General features: G+C 44.8%; 1 protein-coding gene across 2 annotated transcripts; it reads left to right on the top strand.

Moving 5' to 3' along the window:
- The first annotated feature begins 8187 nt into the window (after nt 1–8187).
- On the top strand, nt 8188–14816 carry LOC132780171 (interferon-inducible GTPase 5-like). Of its 2 annotated transcripts, none has more exons than XM_060783734.2 (2): nt 8188–8467; nt 10875–14816. In XM_060783734.2, the coding sequence occupies exon 2, from the start codon at nt 10885–10887 to the stop codon at nt 12106–12108; it is 1224 nt and encodes a 407-aa protein (XP_060639717.2). In that variant the 5' UTR covers nt 8188–8467; nt 10875–10884; the 3' UTR covers nt 12109–14816. The 2 variants fall into 2 exon arrangements, with proteins under 2 accessions (XP_060639717.2, XP_060639716.2); XM_060783733.2 differs by having other exon boundaries at nt 10872–14816.
- The last annotated feature ends 5258 nt before the right edge of the window (nt 14817–20074 follow it).

Below are 20074 nucleotides of genomic sequence, written 5' to 3'. Positions count from 1 at the left end.
ACCTCACAATCTCTGAGGATACCTGCCATAGATGTGGGCGAAACATCAGGAGAGAATGCTTCGGGAACATGGCCATACAGCCCAGAAAACTCACAGCAGCCATGAAAGCCTTCAATAACACACATGCAATATGTCAGTTAATCATTGGAGTCCCTGGTGGCGTAGTGGGTTAAACTCTTGTGCTGGCAGAACTGAAGAGCATGGATGAGCTCCCTATGTCAGCTCCAGCTCCCCATGCAGGGACATGAGAGAAGCCTCCCACGAGGGTGATAAAACATCAAAACAACCAGGCATCCCTGGGCAGCATCCTTGTAGATGGCCAATTTTATCACACCAGAAGCGACTTGCAGTTTCTCAAGGCACTCCTGACACTATATATATATATATATATATATATATATGCCAATTTGTATGCCGCCCTGAGTCACCTTCGGGCTGATATGGACAGGATAAAAGTGATGTAAATAATAATAAATAATAAATTATATATATACACACACACACACACACACACACACACACACACACATAGAGAGAGAGAGAGAGAGAGAGAGAGAGCGAGAGAGAGAGAGACTTAATCATTTATTGTATTTTACTAAAAGCCATCACATGCCCTATAAATGGTTGTTGTTCATTCGTTCAGTCGTCTCCGACTCTTCGTGACCTCATGGACCAGCCTACGCCAGAGCTCCCTGTCGGCCGTTACCACCCCCAGCTCCTTCAAGGTCAGTCCAGTCACTTCAAGGATGCCATCCATCCATCTTGCCCTTGGTCGGCCCCTCTTCCTTTTGCCTTCCACTTTCCCCAGCATAATTGTCTTCTCTAGGCTTTCCTGTCTCCTCATGATGTGGCCAAAGTACTTCAACTTTGTCTCTAGTATCTTTCCCTCCAGTGAGCAGTCGGGCTTTATTTCCTGGAGGATGGACTGGTTGGATCTTCTCGCAGTCCAAGGCACTCTCAGCACTTTCCTCCAACACCACAGCTCAAAAGCATCGATCTTCCTTCGCTCAGCCTTCCCTAAGGTCCAGCTCTCACATCCGTAGGTGACTACAGGGAATACCATGGCTTTGACTATGCGGATCTTTGTTGCCAGTCTGATGTCTCTACTCTTCACTATTTTATCGAGACTGGACATTGCTCTCCTCCCAAGAAGTAAGCGTCTTCTGATTTCCTGGCCACAGTCTGCATCTGATTTCCTGGCCACAGTCTGCATCTGCAGTAATCTTTGCACCTAGAAATACAAAGTCTGTCACGGCCTCCACGGTTTCTCCCTCTATTTTCCAGTTGTCAATCATTCTTGTTGCCATAATCTTGGTTTTTTTGACGTTTAGCTGCAACCTACCTATAAATGGTAGGAATATAAAATTGCTAAAGAGCTGCTATGAGAGGGTGCTTTTAGAAAAATTAAATTATGCAGTAGGTTCCTTTTGCTGCAGAGAAGTGATTCAAAAATATTGCCTTTCGCTCTCTCTGCTGCAGTAAGCATGTCCAGAAATAGTAAACAATGTCCCAGAACTGCTCGTCAAGGCAGAGCAGCCAATAAGGAAGGGTGGTGGGGTTCTCTCCTCCAATGAAAAGGAAGGTATGCCTCCAGGCCCCGCCCACTCAGAGATATGAGAGATTGGTCACGTAGCCCACGTTCAACACTCCCTAAACTGGTCCTTCCCTGGATCTGGTTACCATGGAGACCACTTGAGCCTGTAGGCCCACAACAGGCCTCTTGTGCTATTACTGATGCTTACGAGAAAAAGCAGAGTATTTGGGGCAATGTAGCCCAGTGTTAGATCCACCCCAGGTCCCATTTCTAGTGTTGCTGCAAGTTGAGTGGGAAAACCTTTTTGCTTTCAAGCGATGCCTGCGTAGAGCCAAACAATTAGACAAAAGGTTGTTCACAGTCCCGGATATTTAGCTGACTTTTCTGAATGAGACGATTGGTTGGCAGATATCCAGAGACGTCTCTGGAATATTTTGAATGGAAGAGTGATCAAAGCTGGTCTAGTCAACCTTGATGCTAGAAGCCGAGCATCTCCATAAATGAATAAGAGAGGAATTTGGATCCAAAACAGAAACAAATGCAGGGAGCTATATGGAGAACTGAATGGGAAACAGAGTGGCTTTTGGATGACATGCTGCCCTCAGTAGAAATCCAGGCTATTTGCTTCTGTCATGCATTATCTGTTAATAGAAATGAGCCCTTCTCCAAAGATTTATTTATACTTTCAGGCCAATTATATGTATGTGGCTCCTCCACGATGACATGATGGCAACAGTCTTGGACACCAATAGCTCCCAAAGTGATCCATTTAAGGTGGAATCAGGTGTCAAACAGGGATGTGTTATTGCCCCAACCTTATTTTCCATCTACATCGCTATGATAATTCATCTTGTTGATGGTAAGCTTCCCACCGGAGTGGAAATCATCTATCGGACAAATGGCAAGCTATTTAACTTCAGCAGACTGAAAGCCAAAACCAAGGTTACAACAACATCTGTTATAGAACTCCAATATACTGATGACAATGTCATCTGTATGCATTCAGAAGAAGACCTCCAGGCGCGACGGCACAGGCAAGCTATTTAACTTCAGCACACTGAAAGCCAAAAGCAAGGTTACAGCTACATCTGTTATAGAACTCCAATATGCTGATGACAATGTCTGTGCGCATTCAGAAGAAGACCTACAAGCCACTGACACCTTTGCAGAAGCATACGAGAAGCACAGCCTGTTATTGAACATCAAGAAAACCGAAGTGGTCTTCCAGCAGTCACCGGCCAATCCCTCTCCAATGCCAGAAATACAGCTTAATGGTGTAACATTAGAAAATGTTGACCATTTCAGCTACCTTGGAAGCCACCTCTCCACAAAAGTCAACATTGACACTGAAATACAATACCTCCTGAGTTCTGTGAGTGCAGTATTTTTCCAAATGAAGCACAGAATGTTTGAGGACCGGGACATCTGTAGGGAGACCAAGGTGCTTTTGCTATTGTCCCCCCAACCCTGCTATATTGCCTGCAAAACGTGGACTATGTACAGACATCACATGCAACTTCTGGAACGATTACATCAGTATTACCTCCAGAAAATCCTGCAAAACTCTTGGGAAGACAGGCAGACAAATGTCAGCATGCTAGAAGAAGCAAAGACCACTAGCATTTAAGCGAGGGTCCTCTGCCATCAACTCCGCTGGACTGGCCACATTGTCTGAATGCCTGACCACCGTCTCCCAAAGCAGTTTCTCTACTCTGAACTCAAGAACGGAAAACGGAATGTTGGTGGGCAGGAAAAGAGATTTAAAGACGAGCTCAAAGCCAACCTTAAAAACTGTGGCATAGACACCGAGAACTGGGAAGCCCTGGCCCTTGAGCGCTCTAGCCGGAAGTCAGCTGTGACCAGCAGTGCTGTAGAATTTGAAGTGGCACAAATGGAGGGCGAAAGAGAGAAATATGCCAAGATGAAGGCGTGCCAAGCCAACCCCGACCAGGACTGCTTTCTACCTGGAAACCGATGTCCTCACTGCGGGAGAAGATGCAGGTCTAGAATAGGGCTCCACAGTCACCTACATACCTACTGCCACAGTTTTAAAGATTGGCTTTGAGCCCATCTTTAAATCTCTTTTCCTGTCCTCCAACTTTCCGTTTTCTGTTCTTGAGTTTGGAGTAGAATAACTGCTTTGGGAGACGGTGATCGGGCATTTGGACAATGTGACCAGTCCAGTTGAGTTGATGGTGGAGGAGCATCACTTCAGTGCTGGTGGTCTTTGCGTCTTCCAGCATGCTGACATTTGTCAGCCTGCCTTCCCAAGAGATTTGCAGGATTTTTCGGAGGCAGCGCTGATGGAATCATTCCAGGAGTTGCATGTGATGTCTGTAGACTGTCCACGTTTCGCAGGCGTATAGCAGGGTTGGGAGGACAATAGCTTTATAAACAAGCACCTTGGTATCCCTACGGATGTACCGGTCCTCAAACACTCTCTGCTTCATTCGGAAGAATGCTGCACTCGCAGAGTCGGGCGGTGTTATATTTCAGCATCAGTGTTGACTTTTGTGGAGAGGTGGCTGCCAAGAGAGCGGAAATGGTCAACATTTTTTAATGTTACACCATTAAGCTGAATTTCTGGCATTGGAGAGGGCTTGGCTGGTGCATGCTGGAAGAGCACTTTGGTTTTCTCAATGTTCAATGACAGGCTGTGCTTCTCGTATGCTTCTGCAAAGGTGTTAGTGGCTTGTAGGCCTTCTTCTGAATGTGCACAGACATTGTCATCAGCATATTGGAGTTCTATAACAGATGTATCTGTAACCTTGCTTTTAGCTTTCAGTGTGCTGAAGTTAAATAGCTTGCCTGCAGGGGCGGCTCATCTATTAAGCGAAGTAAGCAGTCGCAGAACACTTTTTTTGCCAGGGGCGCAGAGGCGCCTCTGTAAATGCCCCTCGACTGCCACTTGAGGAGCGCCCCCTCAGCTCACAACAGCCCTAGCAGTCCGGGGGGAGCCTCTGCTTTCTTGCCTTGCTGCCGGGCGATCCTCTTCCCAAAGGGGCAGGGACCTTGAGCTTCACCTAGCCCCTCTCATTCCTCCTCCACCCGGCCACCGGGTGCGCGAGAGAGAGAGCCCCTCCGGCTGGAGGTATCTTCCACCTCCGCTCCCTCCTTTGTTTTTGCGCCTACCTTCAGGAAAGGTGAGCATCTCCACCTCTCTCTCTCTCTCTCTCACTCTCTCTCTCGGTCCCAATGGCTGAGGAGAAAGTCAGGAGAAGAGGTGACTTTTGGTGCACACAGTCTTCAGGCACGCCTCCGGACCCAAAGTGGTCCAGGCAAGGGAGCAAAACTATACTGGGATGTATAGTTCACCTACAATCAAAGAGCATTCTGAACTCCACCAATGACCACGGTATCCTTCTGGGACGCCTCGCGGGAATGGGCCTTGGTGGCACTGTTTTACAGTGGCTCAGGTCCTTCCTAGAGGGTCGTATCCAGAAGGTCTTGATGGGGGACAGCTGCTCGTCCTCACAACCATTGTCTTGTGGGGTCCCGCAGGGTTCAATACTGTCCCCCATGTTGTTTAACATCTACATGAAGCCGTTGGGAGAGATCATCCGGAGTTTCGGGGTGCGGTGTTATCTGTACGCAGATGATGTCCAACTCTGTCACTCCTTTCCACCTACTTCTAAGGAGGCTGTTCAGGTCCTGAACCGGTGCTTGGCTGCTGTGTCGGACTGGATGAGGGTGAACAAATTGAAGTTGAATCCAGACAAGACAGAGGCACTCCTGGTCAGTCGAAAGGCCGAACGGGGCATAGGGTTACAGCCTGTGTTGGACGGGGTTACACTCCCCCTGAAGACGCAGGTTCGCAGCTTGGGTGTGACCCTGGATTCATCGCTGAGCCTGGAGCCTCAGGTCTCAGCGGTGGCCAGGGGAGCATTTGCACAGCTTCGGCTCGTGCGCCAGCTGCGCCCGTACCTCGGGAAGTCGGACTTGGCCACGGTAGTCCACGCTCTGGTCACATCCCGCATAGATTACTGCAACGCGCTCTACGTGGGGCTGCCCTTGAAGACTGCCCGGAAGCTCCAGATGGTCCAGCGCTCGGCAGCCAGGTTGCTAACAGGAGCAGCTCTCAGGGAGCATACCACTCCTCTGTTGAGCCAGCTCCACTGGCTGCCAATTCCCTACCGGGCACAATTCAAGGTGCTGGCATTAGCCTACAAAGCCCTAAACGGTTCCGGCCCCACCTACCTCTCCGAACGCATCTCCTCCTATGAACCGACACGGACATTAAGATCGTCCGGGGAGGCCCTGCTCTCGGTTCCGCCTGCGTCACAGGTACGGCTGGCGGGAACGAGAGACAGGGCCTTCTCGGTGGTGGCCCCTCGGTTATGGAATGCCCTACCAAACGACATCAGACAGGCCCCTTCGTTGCTGGCATTTAGGAAGAAGCTCAAAACCTGGCTTTTTGAGCAAGCGTTTGGCTAATCAGCGCAATTGTACACAGAATGACGGTAAACTGAACATAGGAACGGCATAAGGATATGAGACTGGATCTTGTTTGCGATCGAGGCATTGTATGAATGGTTGTGTGTTTGCTATTGGGTATGCTGTGTTTTAATTGTTATTGTTGTGGTAATTAATATTGTGTAAACCGCATTGAGTCACCTATTATAGGTTGAGAAATGCGGTATAGAAATAAAGCAAATAAATAAATAATAAATAAATAAATGATGGAATTGAACCAAATATGGCACACAGAACTCCCACGACAAACAGAAAATATATATCAATGATTGGTTGGGGGGGGGGGGCAAAATACTGTTTGCTTACCGTTGAAAATTATCTAGGGCCGCCTCTGCTTGCCTGTGCTGTCGCGCCTGGGGGCTATAGATCTTAGTGAAAGAAACATGGACGTGACATCTTTCCCCAGGGGATTGCTTCTTGCCCTTCTTTAGAGAACTGGAACTCTCAAAATCAAGACACTATAGATAACTCGAAATAAGCTTTATTGTTCAAATAAGTTATCTTCCTTGGGCATAAACTTGATATTCAAAAGGGATAAAGAAATATACGTTACAGTCTCTGAAGTCTTGGGTCCAAGGAGTTTTACAGCTGAGAAGCTTTCCAAGTTCTCTCTTTCCCAATGGCTGTGAAAGCCTGAACATTCACAACCCCAGTCCAATGACCTATATTGAAGGCCAAAGTCTTCCTCTTGATGCCAGTGGACTGGGTTGAGGGCGCTTAAGATTCTGCAACGTCGTCCAGGTTTGCTGGATATGAAGAATGAATCTTAAGAGTACAAACTTAAGAATTGGTGATGAGAGATGACTTAACTGGAGTTAAGCCGTTCTCACGTCCATTTGCTGAGATGTTTGATGGTAGAATGGAAAGAAAGCACTGCCCTCTTCCCTGGGAAGGGGCGGAGCCAAACAATTGAGCAGGGGGAGCAATTCAATCGGTGCAAAATAACATTGATTGACAGCTATAGGTAACCAAACAATTCAACTGTACATTCACATACAAGTGGAGCCTGACGCGCCGTCACATTGCCATCTGTCCAATAGATGATTTCCACTCCGGTGGGAAGCTTCCCATCAACAAGGTGAAGTATCATAGTGATGAAGAACATTGAGCCATGGCACTTACAATGGTGTCAAAATACACTGAATTACAATATTGGTGCACGATGCATGCAGGAAAAAAGGAAGGGGAGCTGAACACCAAATTGGGAGGGATAGCCAATACTCCAGAGGACAGGAGCAGAATTCAAAACGATCTTGACAGATTAGAGAGATGGGCCAAACCTAACAAAATGAAGTTCAACAGTGACAAATGCAAGATACTCCACTTTGGCAGGAAAAACGAAATGCAAAGATACAGATTGGGGGACAATGCCTGGCTCGAGAGCAGTACGTGTGAAAAGGATCTTGAAGTCCTCATGGACAACAAGTTAAACATGAGCCAACAATGTGATGTGGTGGCAAAAAAAGCCAATGGGATTTTGGCCTGCATCAATAGGAGCATATTGTCTAGATCTAGGGAAGTCATGCTACCCCTCTATTCCGCTTTGGTTAGACCACACCTGGAATATTGTGTCCAATTCTGGGCACCACAATTCAAGAGAGATATTGACAAGCTGGAATGTGTCCAGAGGAGGGCGACTAAAATGATCAAGGGTCTAGAGAACAAGCCCTATGAGGAGCAGCTCAACGAGCTGGGCATGTTTAGCCTGAAGAAGAGAAGGCTGAGAGGAGATAAGATAGCCATGTATAAATATGTGAGAGGAAGCCACAGGGAGGAGGGAGCAAGCTTGTTTTCTGCTTCCCTGGAGACTAGGTCGCGGAACAATGGCCTCAAACTACAACAGAGGAGATTCCATCTGAACACGAGGAAGCACTTCCTGACTGTGAGAGCTGTTCAGCAGTGGAACTCTGTGCCCGGAGTGTGGTGGAGGCTCCTTCTTTGGAAGCTTTTAAACAGAGGCTGGATGGCCATCTGTCAGGGGTGATTTGAATGCAATATTCCTGCCTCTTGGCAGAATGGGGTTGGACTGGATGGTCCATGAGGTCTCTTCCAACTCTTTGATTCTATGATCAGCATCAGACTTTTCCTTTTGCTGCCTTTCTCTTTCTTCACAGCAGAGAAATAACCCAACAAGCCACCAGGGGGCGCGCTTTACTTCCTCATCTGATTGGCGGATTGTTGCCTGTTTTGCAAAAAGAAGGCTAAATGCAGCCTGGGTTGCAAACATCTTTTCTGTGCTGTGAACCGGTTTGAGAGGTAGATCACCGAGGGCGAGCTGTTTTGGATTACCTCTCCCTTGATCCGGCTTTGCATGCCTCCTTCCCATTGGCTGCTGTTTTGTGAGGACAGCATGTTTTCCTGCCTGGTAGCTCCACCTCTTTTCATGTGATGGTTTCTCTTTCCTTTCCTCCAGACGAAAGTATTCTGCTGTTTCCTGCTTTTCCTCTTCGGGGGAATTTCGTGAGTATGGAGAGAAAGCAAGGCTGGAGGGAAGGGGGAAAACTGATCAGCAAAATAGAGAAAGGCAACCTAGAAAACCCATAACATTTGACTTCATAATCATAAAGGCTGGAATGCAACATTGGCTTCCAGCCCACAAAGGCCAGAATAGTGTGGGTTTAAGGAGGCACAATACACTGGGCTGCTTTAAAAACATCTCACTCTGTTTTGCTAGAACCCCCCCCCCTTCCTTTCTGTTTTACATTCTGTTTCCTTTCCACTGCAAGCAACTTTCTGGGTGATTTGGATAAATAGAAATTTACTGTTGTTGAAGGCTTTCATGGTCACAATCACTGGCTTGCTGTGAGTTTTCCTGGCTGTATGGCCATGTTCCAGAAGCATTCTCTCCTGACGTTTCACCCAGGCATCCTCAGAGGTTGTGAGGTCTGTTGGGAACTAGGCCAGTGAGGTTTATATATCTGGAATGTCACAGGTGGGAGAAAGAATTCTTGTCAGTTGGAGGCAGGTATGAATGTTGCAATTGGCCACCTTGATTAGCATTGAATGGCATTGCAGCTTCAAGGCCATTCCTTGAATCATTGTTGGGAGGAGTTAGCTGACCTGATTGTTTCTTGCTGGAATTCCCCAGCTCTTTTAGTGTTGCTTATTATTTACTGTCCTGATTTTAGAGGGGGGTTTTTTTTGAAAAAAAATACTGGAAGCATAGAATTATAGAGTTGGAAGAGACTTCATGGGTCATCCAGTCTAACCCCCTGCTTAGAAGCAGGAAAATTGCATTCAAAGCACCACCGACGGATGGCCATCCAACCTCTGTTTAAAAGTATTGTCAAAGGCTTTCATGGCCAGAATCACTAGGTTGTTGTAGGTTTTTTCGGGCTATATGGCCATATATAGGCATTTTCTCCTGACGTTTTGCATGCATCTATGGCAAGCATCATTAGAGGTACTGAGGATGTTTGCCATAGATGCAGGCGAAACGTTGGGTGAAAATGCCTCTAGAACATGGCCATATAGCCCGAAGAACCTACAACAACCCTCCGTTGTCGCTTCCAAAGAAGGAGCCTCCACCACACTTGTAAACCATGGCTCAGTGCAGAGAAAGAGTTGCCTTTCCAATAGATATAGTCTTGTATTTGAGATTGTAGAGTTGGAAGAGGCCACAAGCCCATTCAGTTCAACCCCTTTCTGCCAAGCACGAAGACCCACTCAAAGCCCTCCCAACAGGTGGCCATCCAGTCTCCTGCTTAAAAACTTCACCACACTTGAAGGCAGTATAGTCCACTGTCGAACAACTTTTACCACCGGGAAATTCCTTCTAATATTTGGGTGGAATTTCTTTCCTTGCAATTTCATAGAATCATAGAGTTGGAAGAGACGTCATGGGCCATCCAGTCTAACCCCCTGCCTAGAAGCAGGAAAATTGCATTCAAAGCACCACCAACGGATGGCCATCCAGCCTCTGTTTAAAAGTTTCCAAAGACGGAGCCTCCACCACACTCTGGGGCAGAGAGTTCCACTGCTGAATGGCTCTCACAGTCAGGAAGTTCTTCCTCATGTTCAGATGGAATCTCCTTTCTTGTAGTTTGAAGCCATTGTTCTGCGTCCTAGTCTCCAGGGCAGCAGAAAACAAGCTTGCTCTCTCCTCCCTATGACTTCCTCTCACATATTTATACATGGCTATCATGTCTTCTCTCAGCGTCCTCTTCTTCAGGCTAAACGTGCCCAGCTCTTTAAGCCGCTCCTCATAGGCCTTGTTCTCCAGCATAGGGCCACATGCTTGTGGATTTCAGTAGCTTCTCTGTGTAGTCTGACATGGTGGTTGTTAGAGAGGTCCATCATTTCTGTGTTCTCAAATAATATACTGGTTCATCAGGTGCTCTACTATGGCTGACTTTTATGGTTGAATTAGTCTGCATTGTTTCTCACCCCCCCCCCCGTGACCCCCCCCCCCCGGGGTCCTGACTCCCACATTGAGAAACGCTTCTCTAGAGGTATTGGGGTGGGGGGCAAAATATCTGTAAAGGACAAAAGGCACTAAAATGACTTGATGGACACCTGTGACACCTCTTTCCTATTTCCTGCCTTATGGAAACTGAAACTCCTTCATTTTCTAATTAGTTCTGAAAATTTATTTATTTATTTATTGTATTTGTATACCGCCCCTCTCAGCCTTCTGGCGACTCGAGGCGGTTTACAAGGAAAAATTCAATGCCACCAAAAACACAATTACAATATAAATTTTAACATCAATAAAATAATAACAGCTGTAATAAAACACAATTCAATAAATTAAATAAATACTCATCAAAACAATGTCCCATCTTGTAGTTCTTATGTTTTAGAAGAGAGTAGGAAAACGAACAGAAACTCCACTCATGTCCTTTTGCCCTTTGTCTTTATATAGCAGAAGAGACATCATGGAAATCCAAGAAGTGGACCTCCGAGAGATGGGCACCATCATCCAGTCCCGTGTGGTCCTGGAAGTCTCCAATCAGGTCCAGTCGCTCCTGGATTCAATGGAGACCACAACGCTTGAGGTTGCAGTGACTGGTGAATCGGGTGCTGGAAAATCCACCTTCATCAATGCGCTGCTGGGACTTAATGACGGAGACCCCCGTGCCGCCCCTACTGGAGTCACGGAGACCACCTGTTCACCCACGCCTTATGAACACCCTCGCCTGCCCAGAGTCCACATTTGGGACTTGCCAGGGACAGGCACCCCACGCTTCCAAGCCGAGACCTACCTGCAGCAGGTGGGGTTTGAGAGATACGATTTCTTTATCATCATAGCCTCCGAGAGGTTCCGGGAGAACCATGCCAAGCTGGCCTGTGCAGTGGCCGCGATGGGCAAGCGTTTCTACTTCGTGCGTTCCAAGATTGACCTTGACCTTCGGGCTTCACGACAACGAAGGCCGACCAGATTTGAGGAGGTCCAGGTGCTCAGAGAGATTGAAGCAGACTGCATCCGCCAGCTGAAGCAAGGAGGTCTGGACTCCCCCAAGATATTTTTGATCTCCAGCTTTGAGCTGCACAGATTTGACTTCCAGCGCTTGGAGAACACTCTCGCTGAGGAGCTGGAGGGCCACAAGAGGCATGTCTTGCTCCTTTCATTCCCTTCTGTCACTACCGAAGCTGTGCAGAAGAAAAAAGCTTCACTGCGCGGGAACATCTGGAAGAAGGCTTTGATGGCCTGTTTTGTCTCAGCTTTACCCGGCCTCCCTTTCCATCTGAACATCCCCATGCTCATCAAAACCCTGGACTCCTATCGTAGGAGTTTTGGGCTGGATGATGACTCTCTGGGAGCCTTGGCCCTCACCGCCTCAAAGGACCCTTCTCAACTAAAAAACCTGGTGTCTTCAACATTAGCGAGGGATCTCTCAGAGAATGCTGTCCATGTCATCCTGAGTCAAGCGGCCACTTATGGAAAGGTGGCCGCTAGGTTACTGAAGGACCGGGTGCCCCTTTTGGACAACCTCGTGGCTGGAGGCATCTCCTTTGTAGCTGCCTATTACCTGCTCCACACTGCCTTGGATAACTTTGCAAAAGATGCAGAGCGAGTGCTCCTTGCAGCCTACGATTTGGAGGATGAATTCCAGAAGTCAGTTTTTTATCCTCCAGAACCTGGCTTTATCTTTGATTGAAAACAGATGGAGCTATTCAGGAATAATTATGGATGATGGGTTTTCACATCCTCCTTTTATGGTTTTCTTACTTAGAATTCCTTTTGCTCCAACTGATCAGGGAGACCTCCTAAAAGTTTCCCCTTGACATCAAGTCTAGTCAAGTTCGGTGCTCATCTCCATTTCTAAGCCTAAGAGCTGGCATTGTCCGTAGATGTCTCCAAGGTCATGTGCCTGGCATGACTGCATGGAGCACTGTTACCTTCCTGCCGAAGCGGTACCTATTCATCTCACATTTGCATTTTTTCAACGTTTTAGGTTGGTAGAAGCTGGGACTAACATCGGGAGCTCACCTGTCCCATGGACCTTCCGTTCTGCAGCTTAGCGGTTTAACTCACTGTTATATGGGATGGAATGGGGTGGTAAAAAGTTTGCTAACTCCATAAACAATTAAACTGAATGTAATAATAGCAAGGTCAGTTCTCACACATGGTGGCACTTGTTGTTCTATGCTTTTGAATTGTTTCTCATTTAGGGACACCCTGAGGTGAAATTGTATGGTTTTATTAACAAGATTAGTTCAGAGGCAGATTGCTTTGGTCTCCTTCTGAGGCTGAGAGAATATGACTCGCCCAAAGTCAGCCAGTGGTCACTATCACGATGCCAGGGCTCTGCCTTTACAGAGGCAGAGATGAACCAAACAAAAACCCAGTTTGTATGAAACAATTTAATTAAAACAGCTCTTACATTCTGGCTGTTTTAAAAGTCCAAAATATAAAACATAAAGATTGCACTCAGCCACAGAATTTAAAACAAAAACAGCAAACACTGTTGCCGGTTCAAGATAACTCCATAGTCAAAAGGTCCAGTCCAGTGGTTAAACGCTGAGAGTTCAATAAACAAAGTCCAGGGATCAAGAGTCTATATCATAGTCAAAAGCCAGTCCAAAGGTTCAAGGATTCCAAAGGTTCAGAAGACAGGTCAGGACACCAAAAATCCACAAACCTGGGAAAAAACCAGCAGCATCTACCACCAAAATAAGACAAATACTTTTCTCCCAAAGATCAGTCCCAATACTAGCTCCTTATATCCAGAAACACCCAGCTGCAACCCATCTTTTGCATACCTCCACCCTTGATTGCTTTCACCCATGAACTCTTATAGATTACTCAACCCTTTAGAACTAAGACTTATATTAACCCTTCCATCATCAACCACCATCAACTGCAGAACATAATACATGACAGTCTCCATGGCCAAGCGGGAATTTGAATCCTGGTCTGCAGAATGCTTGCCCTTAATAATGTTGAATTTTCATATATATGAAATTTATTTATGTAGATGAAATGTGAGCACCCTTAGTTATAGAGGACTGAGGACCAAAAAGATGGGATTTTCGAAACCGTATTTGACTGCGCATATGTTGCTTCTTTGAGAGAAATGATTTTAGGGCTAAGTGGGTTTAACACTGGGAGAACATGGAGGACTTTATCACATGAGGCTGATAAAACACAACTATGAAAGGATAAATGCATCTATTGATGGGACTTACCACAGGACATTGTGTTTTTCCCCTCGTATGGCTCTTGAATCGTGTTTGGGTCACCTCTTTCCATTGACAGGAAAACCCATCAATGAATCCAGTATCACTATTGTTCCATCACTTTTTGTTGAGTGATAATTCTGTGTTGCAAAGGGTGAGTGCAATAGAAAAATATCAAAATAATTGGACCCCCCCCCCCCCCCACACACACACACACATTACATGCATTATATGGAGGCCTGCTCTTGGGAAATTGTAGGTCCACAGTGTAAAATTCAAGAATTGGAAGCGAGCACAAGGGCCATCAAGTGTCTTATGGTGGCGCGTATACTTGCACAGTTGAAGCACTAGCTGCATGTGCTCATAGCATCATATGACGGGCTGTGGTGACTCATGCCTTAGCTATATCAACCCTCTACATCTGCAGGTTTGATTTGTGCAAGATTTGATTACTCATGGATATAATTAAAATGTTCTCTCTAAGAATCTCTCGGACCTCCCAGTTCAATAATGTGGTCAAATTCCAGGAAGTTGCCCAAGTTGACCTAGAAATTCCTAGAGAAGTGTTCTCTCTGGAAAAAAAGAAATGGCACTTTTATGGGGTTCCTGTGCCCCTAACCATAGTGAAAGGGGAGGGTTGACTGCACTTTAATGGGGTTCCTTTGAAAAACTTTAGCTGAAGCCAGATTGCAGATGAAGCTAGTTCCAAATAGTACAATCCCTTTGTTTACAATGGCCTCCCCGGCTATTTCCAAACACAGTTCCAAGTGTGGATTATGACCTATAAAGTCTTATACTGTTCAGGTTGTCTAAATAAATTCATTATCCCGTATGATACTGTCTGGATTTTTGAGGTCTTTGGAAGAAGTCTTCATCATCATCCTGCCATGCCTACAGATGTGTTTTGTGGGAACATCACAAAAGGGCCAGCTTGATGACTGCTTCTAGGCACTTAATGGTTTTGATTTTCAAATGTTTTTACTAATAGAGCTTCTTAATCAAATCTTGTTTGAAATTTTGTTACTTTCTTTAATAGACAAACGGTAAATAAATAATGCAAATGGAACAATCTTTATCTTTGAGTAGAAATATTTTTTATAATGTGACTAATGGGGATAAAGTATGCCTTATTAATATGTGCAACCTAAAAAGTATTCTTATGCAATAAAATCTTTATTCTTCCACATCTTTTGGGGTCTGTTCATTGTACCCATAAGACTGGCATTTGTAGTCCTAGGAAGTGAAATAAAAGCAATATGTCATACATAGAGAAATTTAGAAACAGTCAGCTTTGTTCATATGCTCTGGGATGACATTTTTAATAGCTCTTCTATATCAAACTGGAAGTGACTTGTTGGGATTCAACCCCACACCGCCAAAACCTCAAGTCCTCAATGAGGAACTGTTTAATTAGCTTAGTATAGACCAGTGTTCCTCAACCTGGGGGTCGGGACCCCTGGGGAGGTTGCGAGGGGGTTTCAGAGGGGTCGTCAAAGACCATGAGAAAACATATTTTTCTGATGGTCTTAGGAACCCCTTTGGCAGAGAAGGCTAAAGATCTCTCTTCCTGTCCTCTTTTTTTTTTGGAAACAGATTTGAATCCTCCCATCAAAAGCCCTCCTCTGTGACTGGCTGGCCTATCAGCCAAGGGGAGGGCTGTTTCTGAGACTCCAAGAAGGGAGGGGAGAGCAGGCGTGCTTGACACATGTGGTAGCATGGTGCACATGTGCAGGCAAGGAAGAATGTGTGAGGTGGGAGGGAGGCTGTCATCACTGAGGCACTCCAAGGCACGGGGGTTCTGTGTGGGCCCAATTCTATTGTTGGGGTTCGCTCTTTGTAGGTGAACTATAAACCCCAGCAACTACAACTCCCAAATATCAAAGTCTGTTGTCCCCAAACTCCCTCAGTATTCACATTTGGACATATTGAGTATTTGTGCCAACTTTGGCCCACATCTATCATTGTTTGAGTTCACAGTACTCTCTGAATGGCGATGAACTACAACTCAAAAACAAGGTCAGTGCTCACCAAATCCTTCCAGTATTTTCTGTTGGTCATGGGAGTTCTGTGTGCCTAGTTTGGCTCAGTTCCATTGGTGGAGTTCAAAATGCTCTTTGAATGTAGGTGAACTATATATCCCAGCAACTACAACTCCCAAATGACACCCCCCCCCCCCCAATCCTACATCAGTATGGAAATTTGGGCATATCGGGTATTTGTGCCAAATTTGTGAATATAAATACATCCTGCATATCAGATATTTACATTACAATTCATAACAGTAGCAAAATGACAGATATGAAGTAGCAACGAAAATAATTTTATGGTTGGGTGTCACCACAACACGAAGAACTGTATTAAGGGGTCGCGGCAATAGGAAGGTTGAGAAACACTGCTATAGATAGACTAAGGGTTTACCTTCTCCCATGTCTTCTGTATGACAGTTGGGAATGTGTCTTTTTCTCTCTTTCTGCTCTAATTCTGACTGGTTGTTTAAGATGGATACTTTTCTACTGCACACCTTTTTGAATTTACCTACTGCCTTCTTACACTTTAGTATGGAGAGTATGTGCTGTGTGCTTTGAGATCTCTCTCTACATGTGTGTCAGAAAGATGTAGTGATTGGTAGTTTTCCCCTCTCTTTGAAACCTTAGAAGAGATGGGTGTTGAGTAGCTCAGACCCAGTTCTTGATTATTAAGAAATGCAGTTATTTCTCATTATTCTAAATAAACCTTTTGTGATTTTTTAAAAGATTGGACTCTGCATGTTTGCCTCCCAAGCTCTGAATTCTTTACAACCACATCACACGGCAGTTCTGCTTGCTAATGAGCTGATGCTCAACTTTTGTACCTTGTTTGTTTTTGGATGCTCTGCTGTTTATATTTTAGGGTAGTTTCCCCATATAACTGTAAAGTCATTTCTGCTTTAGGGATAAAACACCTTTTAGCTTTGGGTGTATATATGTTTTTTCTTTCTTTGAACAAAGCAAACTTTTGGCTCAAAAGTATCCCAAAATGGCCATTGGGCTATGGAGAGCATTACTCTCACAGTTGGAGGCCCCACCTTAACATTTTGCCACAAAATATACACTTTTTTTTACTCCTCCCCAAGCCAAAATTAGGGCCTAGGGAGGAATTTTTTGATACAGGAAATTTATTTTACTTCAATTGATAAAAACATGCATCAGCCTTCATGTATATGCCATCATTTTCCATGACTAGAGCACCAGATGGTCAGATAGTAAATTCTGCTCTTGCGGACAACCAAAATAGCAAGTTATTATCCCCCCCCCCCCCCCAATTCTCCAAGTAGGTCAGATCTATCCAAAGATTACTAGAAGCACTGCCTGAATATCAAGCAAAAAGTAGGTGCTAGAAACAATATCATACGAAAGCTGACTGGCACAACCTGGGGATCACAACCAGACACAACGAAGACATCTGCCCTTGCGCTTTGCTACTCTGCTGCTGAGTATGCATGCCCAGTGTGGAATACATCTCACCACACTAAAACAGTGGATGTGGCTCTTAATGAGACATGCCGCATTATCACAGGGTGTCTGCGTCCTACACCACTGGAGAAATTACACTGTTTAGCTGGTATTGCACCACCTGACATCTACCGGGAACTAATAGTGAAAGGACCAAGGCAGTGACATCTCCAGCTCATCCCCTGTTTGGGTATCAGCCAGCACGCCAACGACTTAAATCAAGAAATAGTTTTCTAAGATCTACAGACACACTTGCTGAAACATCTCAGCAAGCGAGAGTCCAAAAGTGGCAGGCTCAAACCCAGAACCTCAATCAATGGCTGATACCAAATGAGAGACTCCCCCCCTGGGCACACAGAAAACTGGGCGACTTGGAAGGCGCTGTGGCACCACGAGATGCAGAGACAACTTTAAGAAATGGGGATACAAAGTGGAATCCATGACATGTGAGTGTGGAAAAGAGCAAACTATAGACCATCTGCTGTGATGCAACCTGAGCCCTGCTACATGCACAATGGAGGACCTCCTTGCGGCAACACCAGAGGCACTCCAAGTGGACAGATACTGGTCAAAGGATATTTAATCAACTACCAAGCTTGCAAACTTTGTGCTTTGTTTGTTTGTTAAAAATGCAATACAACTGTTTCATTTGCTCCTGACATGATAAATAAATACATAATTCTCCAAGAATTAAAATGCAATGAATTTTGGTGTTCACTAGATGGCACTCTTTCCTCTCTTTACTTGCTGTTAATACAATGCAATGAGTCGATCAGTAGCATTTTATACCAGACGCATTTTATCTCCATCGCTATTTAATTTATATGTAGAACATATCATAAAAGAGTGTAATTAAACCTGGAGAACATGACGTCAAACTAGGGGAAAGAAATATGCAGATTGTATCATGTAACTTAAAGAAATTGCAATTGTTGAAAGTTAAAGAATGGTTGACGTGCATTTATTTAATACCCTGCATTTCTAGCAATATGGGACCAAAGGCAGCCCATTGTTTTCCTTTTAAAAGTCCAATTAAAAGAGTGAATACCACAAATGTAAGCAATTATTGAACTGTGTTACTTATGATGTCCAAAAGCATTTCCAGATTTGCAGAGACAGACCTTGACATTTCTAAATGTCTCTATTTTCTTTGAAGACACAGAATTATAGCATCATAGAGTTGGAAGAGACCTCATGGGCCATCCAGTCCAATCCCCTGCCAAGAGAAATCGCATTCAAAGCATCCCCGACAGATGGCCATCCAGCCTCCCTTTAAAAAGTAGGAGCCTCCACCACAATCTGGGGCAGAGAGTTCCACTGCTGAACAGTTCTCACTGTTAGGAAGTTCTTCCTAATGTTCAGGTGGAATCTACTTTCCTGTAGTTTGAAACTCCACATCCTAGTCCTGAGGGCAGCAGAAAATAAGCTTGTTCACTCATCCCTATGACTCCCCTTCACATATTTATACATGGCAATTATGTCTCCTCTCAGCCTTCTCTTCCTTCTCAAAATGGTGACCAAAAGTGATGTGATTTCATCTGCAGTTTTTTTTTTCATGTCAGGAGTTACTTGAGAAACTGCAAGTCACTTCTGGTGTGAGAAAATTGGCTGTCTGCAAGGATGTTGCCCAGCGGATACCCACATGTTTTGATGTTTTATCATCCTTGTGGGAGGCTTCTCTCATGTCCCCACATGGGGAGCTGGAGCTGACAGAGGGAGCTCATCTGCACTCTCCCTGGATTCGTACCTCTGACCTGTCAGTCTTCAGTCCTGCCAGCTCAAGTGTTTAACCATTTGGTAAGAATTCAAAGTAAGATAAGATTATTTGGGAGGATGTGGCCTGAGGGAGGAGGAAAAATGGACCCTTGGCTCCCATGCAGTTCCCTTCTCTGGTAGATAGTTAGATTTGTTTATTGATTAGCCCTCCGACCACTACTGCCTTCCTGGCGTTTAAGAAGATGTGCCAACAAGAACCAATAACACATGGATATGAAATACAAAAGGCAAGAGTATTTGTGTGCCATAAATAAAAGTACAGAAGCATGGATCCTCAAGTCACTTGAGAGGATTCATTTGCATGAGATATTGTAATGACACATAATTTATTTTTGGAATATTGAATCTAGAGATGGAAATCCTGTCATGGTTTATCCTTGGTTAGCAACTGAACTAATGGAAACAATATATATTCTCACCACAAGATGGCAAGATTTTCTTTTGTTGACCTCAAAGATTTCAACAATTTTCTCATGACTTTTGGGAAATTTCCTTTATAATCTATAAAGGGGGAGAATAGTAACTGTTACTTGTTGCATAGATTAGGAAAAATTGTAGCATTGGTTGATTGTTTGTAACCAGGCTGTTCATTCATGCTTTCCATGTTTATGCTTAGCTCCATAAAGATAAAAAAGCACCACTTTTGTGCATTTTGCAAAATCTGCAAAAAACACGACGGAGTAAAAGGTGTGTAGTATTCTCCAATATTTGAGAGTTGGAGAATATTCAGTAGGCTTTCCTGCAAAATAATCTGTCTCAATCCAAACTGAGAGGATGTTGAGATAGTATCACATCTTTTTTTTTTTTTAATAAACTTTATTGTCATTTTCAATACATAGTAAAAAGGTCAGGATGTGGGGAGGGGAATGGGAAGGATAGGAGTTGTGGGTGTAGGGTATACATACAGAGATGGGGGTACACGGACAGGTGTAGGGGTAGGGAGGGTTGGGGGAAAGGGAGCGACAACGAGGACCAAATACAATACAATACAATACAATACAATACAATACAATACAATACAGTACAAACGGAAAGGGGGGGTTGGAATTTTAAAAAGAACTTCCCGGTAAACAAACAGTTAAGTAGTTCATAAATTTCAAATTACAAAAAACACGCCTAATAGTTCCTGTATGTAGTCGAGCCATCGCTTACAATTTCACAGTGTTTACTTTTCTTT

The sequence above is a fragment of the Anolis sagrei genome, chromosome Y (genome assembly GCF_037176765.1).
Source record: "Anolis sagrei isolate rAnoSag1 chromosome Y, rAnoSag1.mat, whole genome shotgun sequence".
Classification (NCBI taxonomy): domain Eukaryota; kingdom Metazoa; phylum Chordata; class Lepidosauria; order Squamata; family Dactyloidae; genus Anolis; species Anolis sagrei.
This window is presented reverse-complemented; position numbering and strand designations above follow the sequence as displayed.

Coding starts and splice junctions, on each gene's coding strand:
- LOC132780171 (XM_060783734.2), top strand. CDS start 10,885: ATGGAAATCCAAGAAGTGGACCTCCGAGAGATGGGCACCATCATCCAG.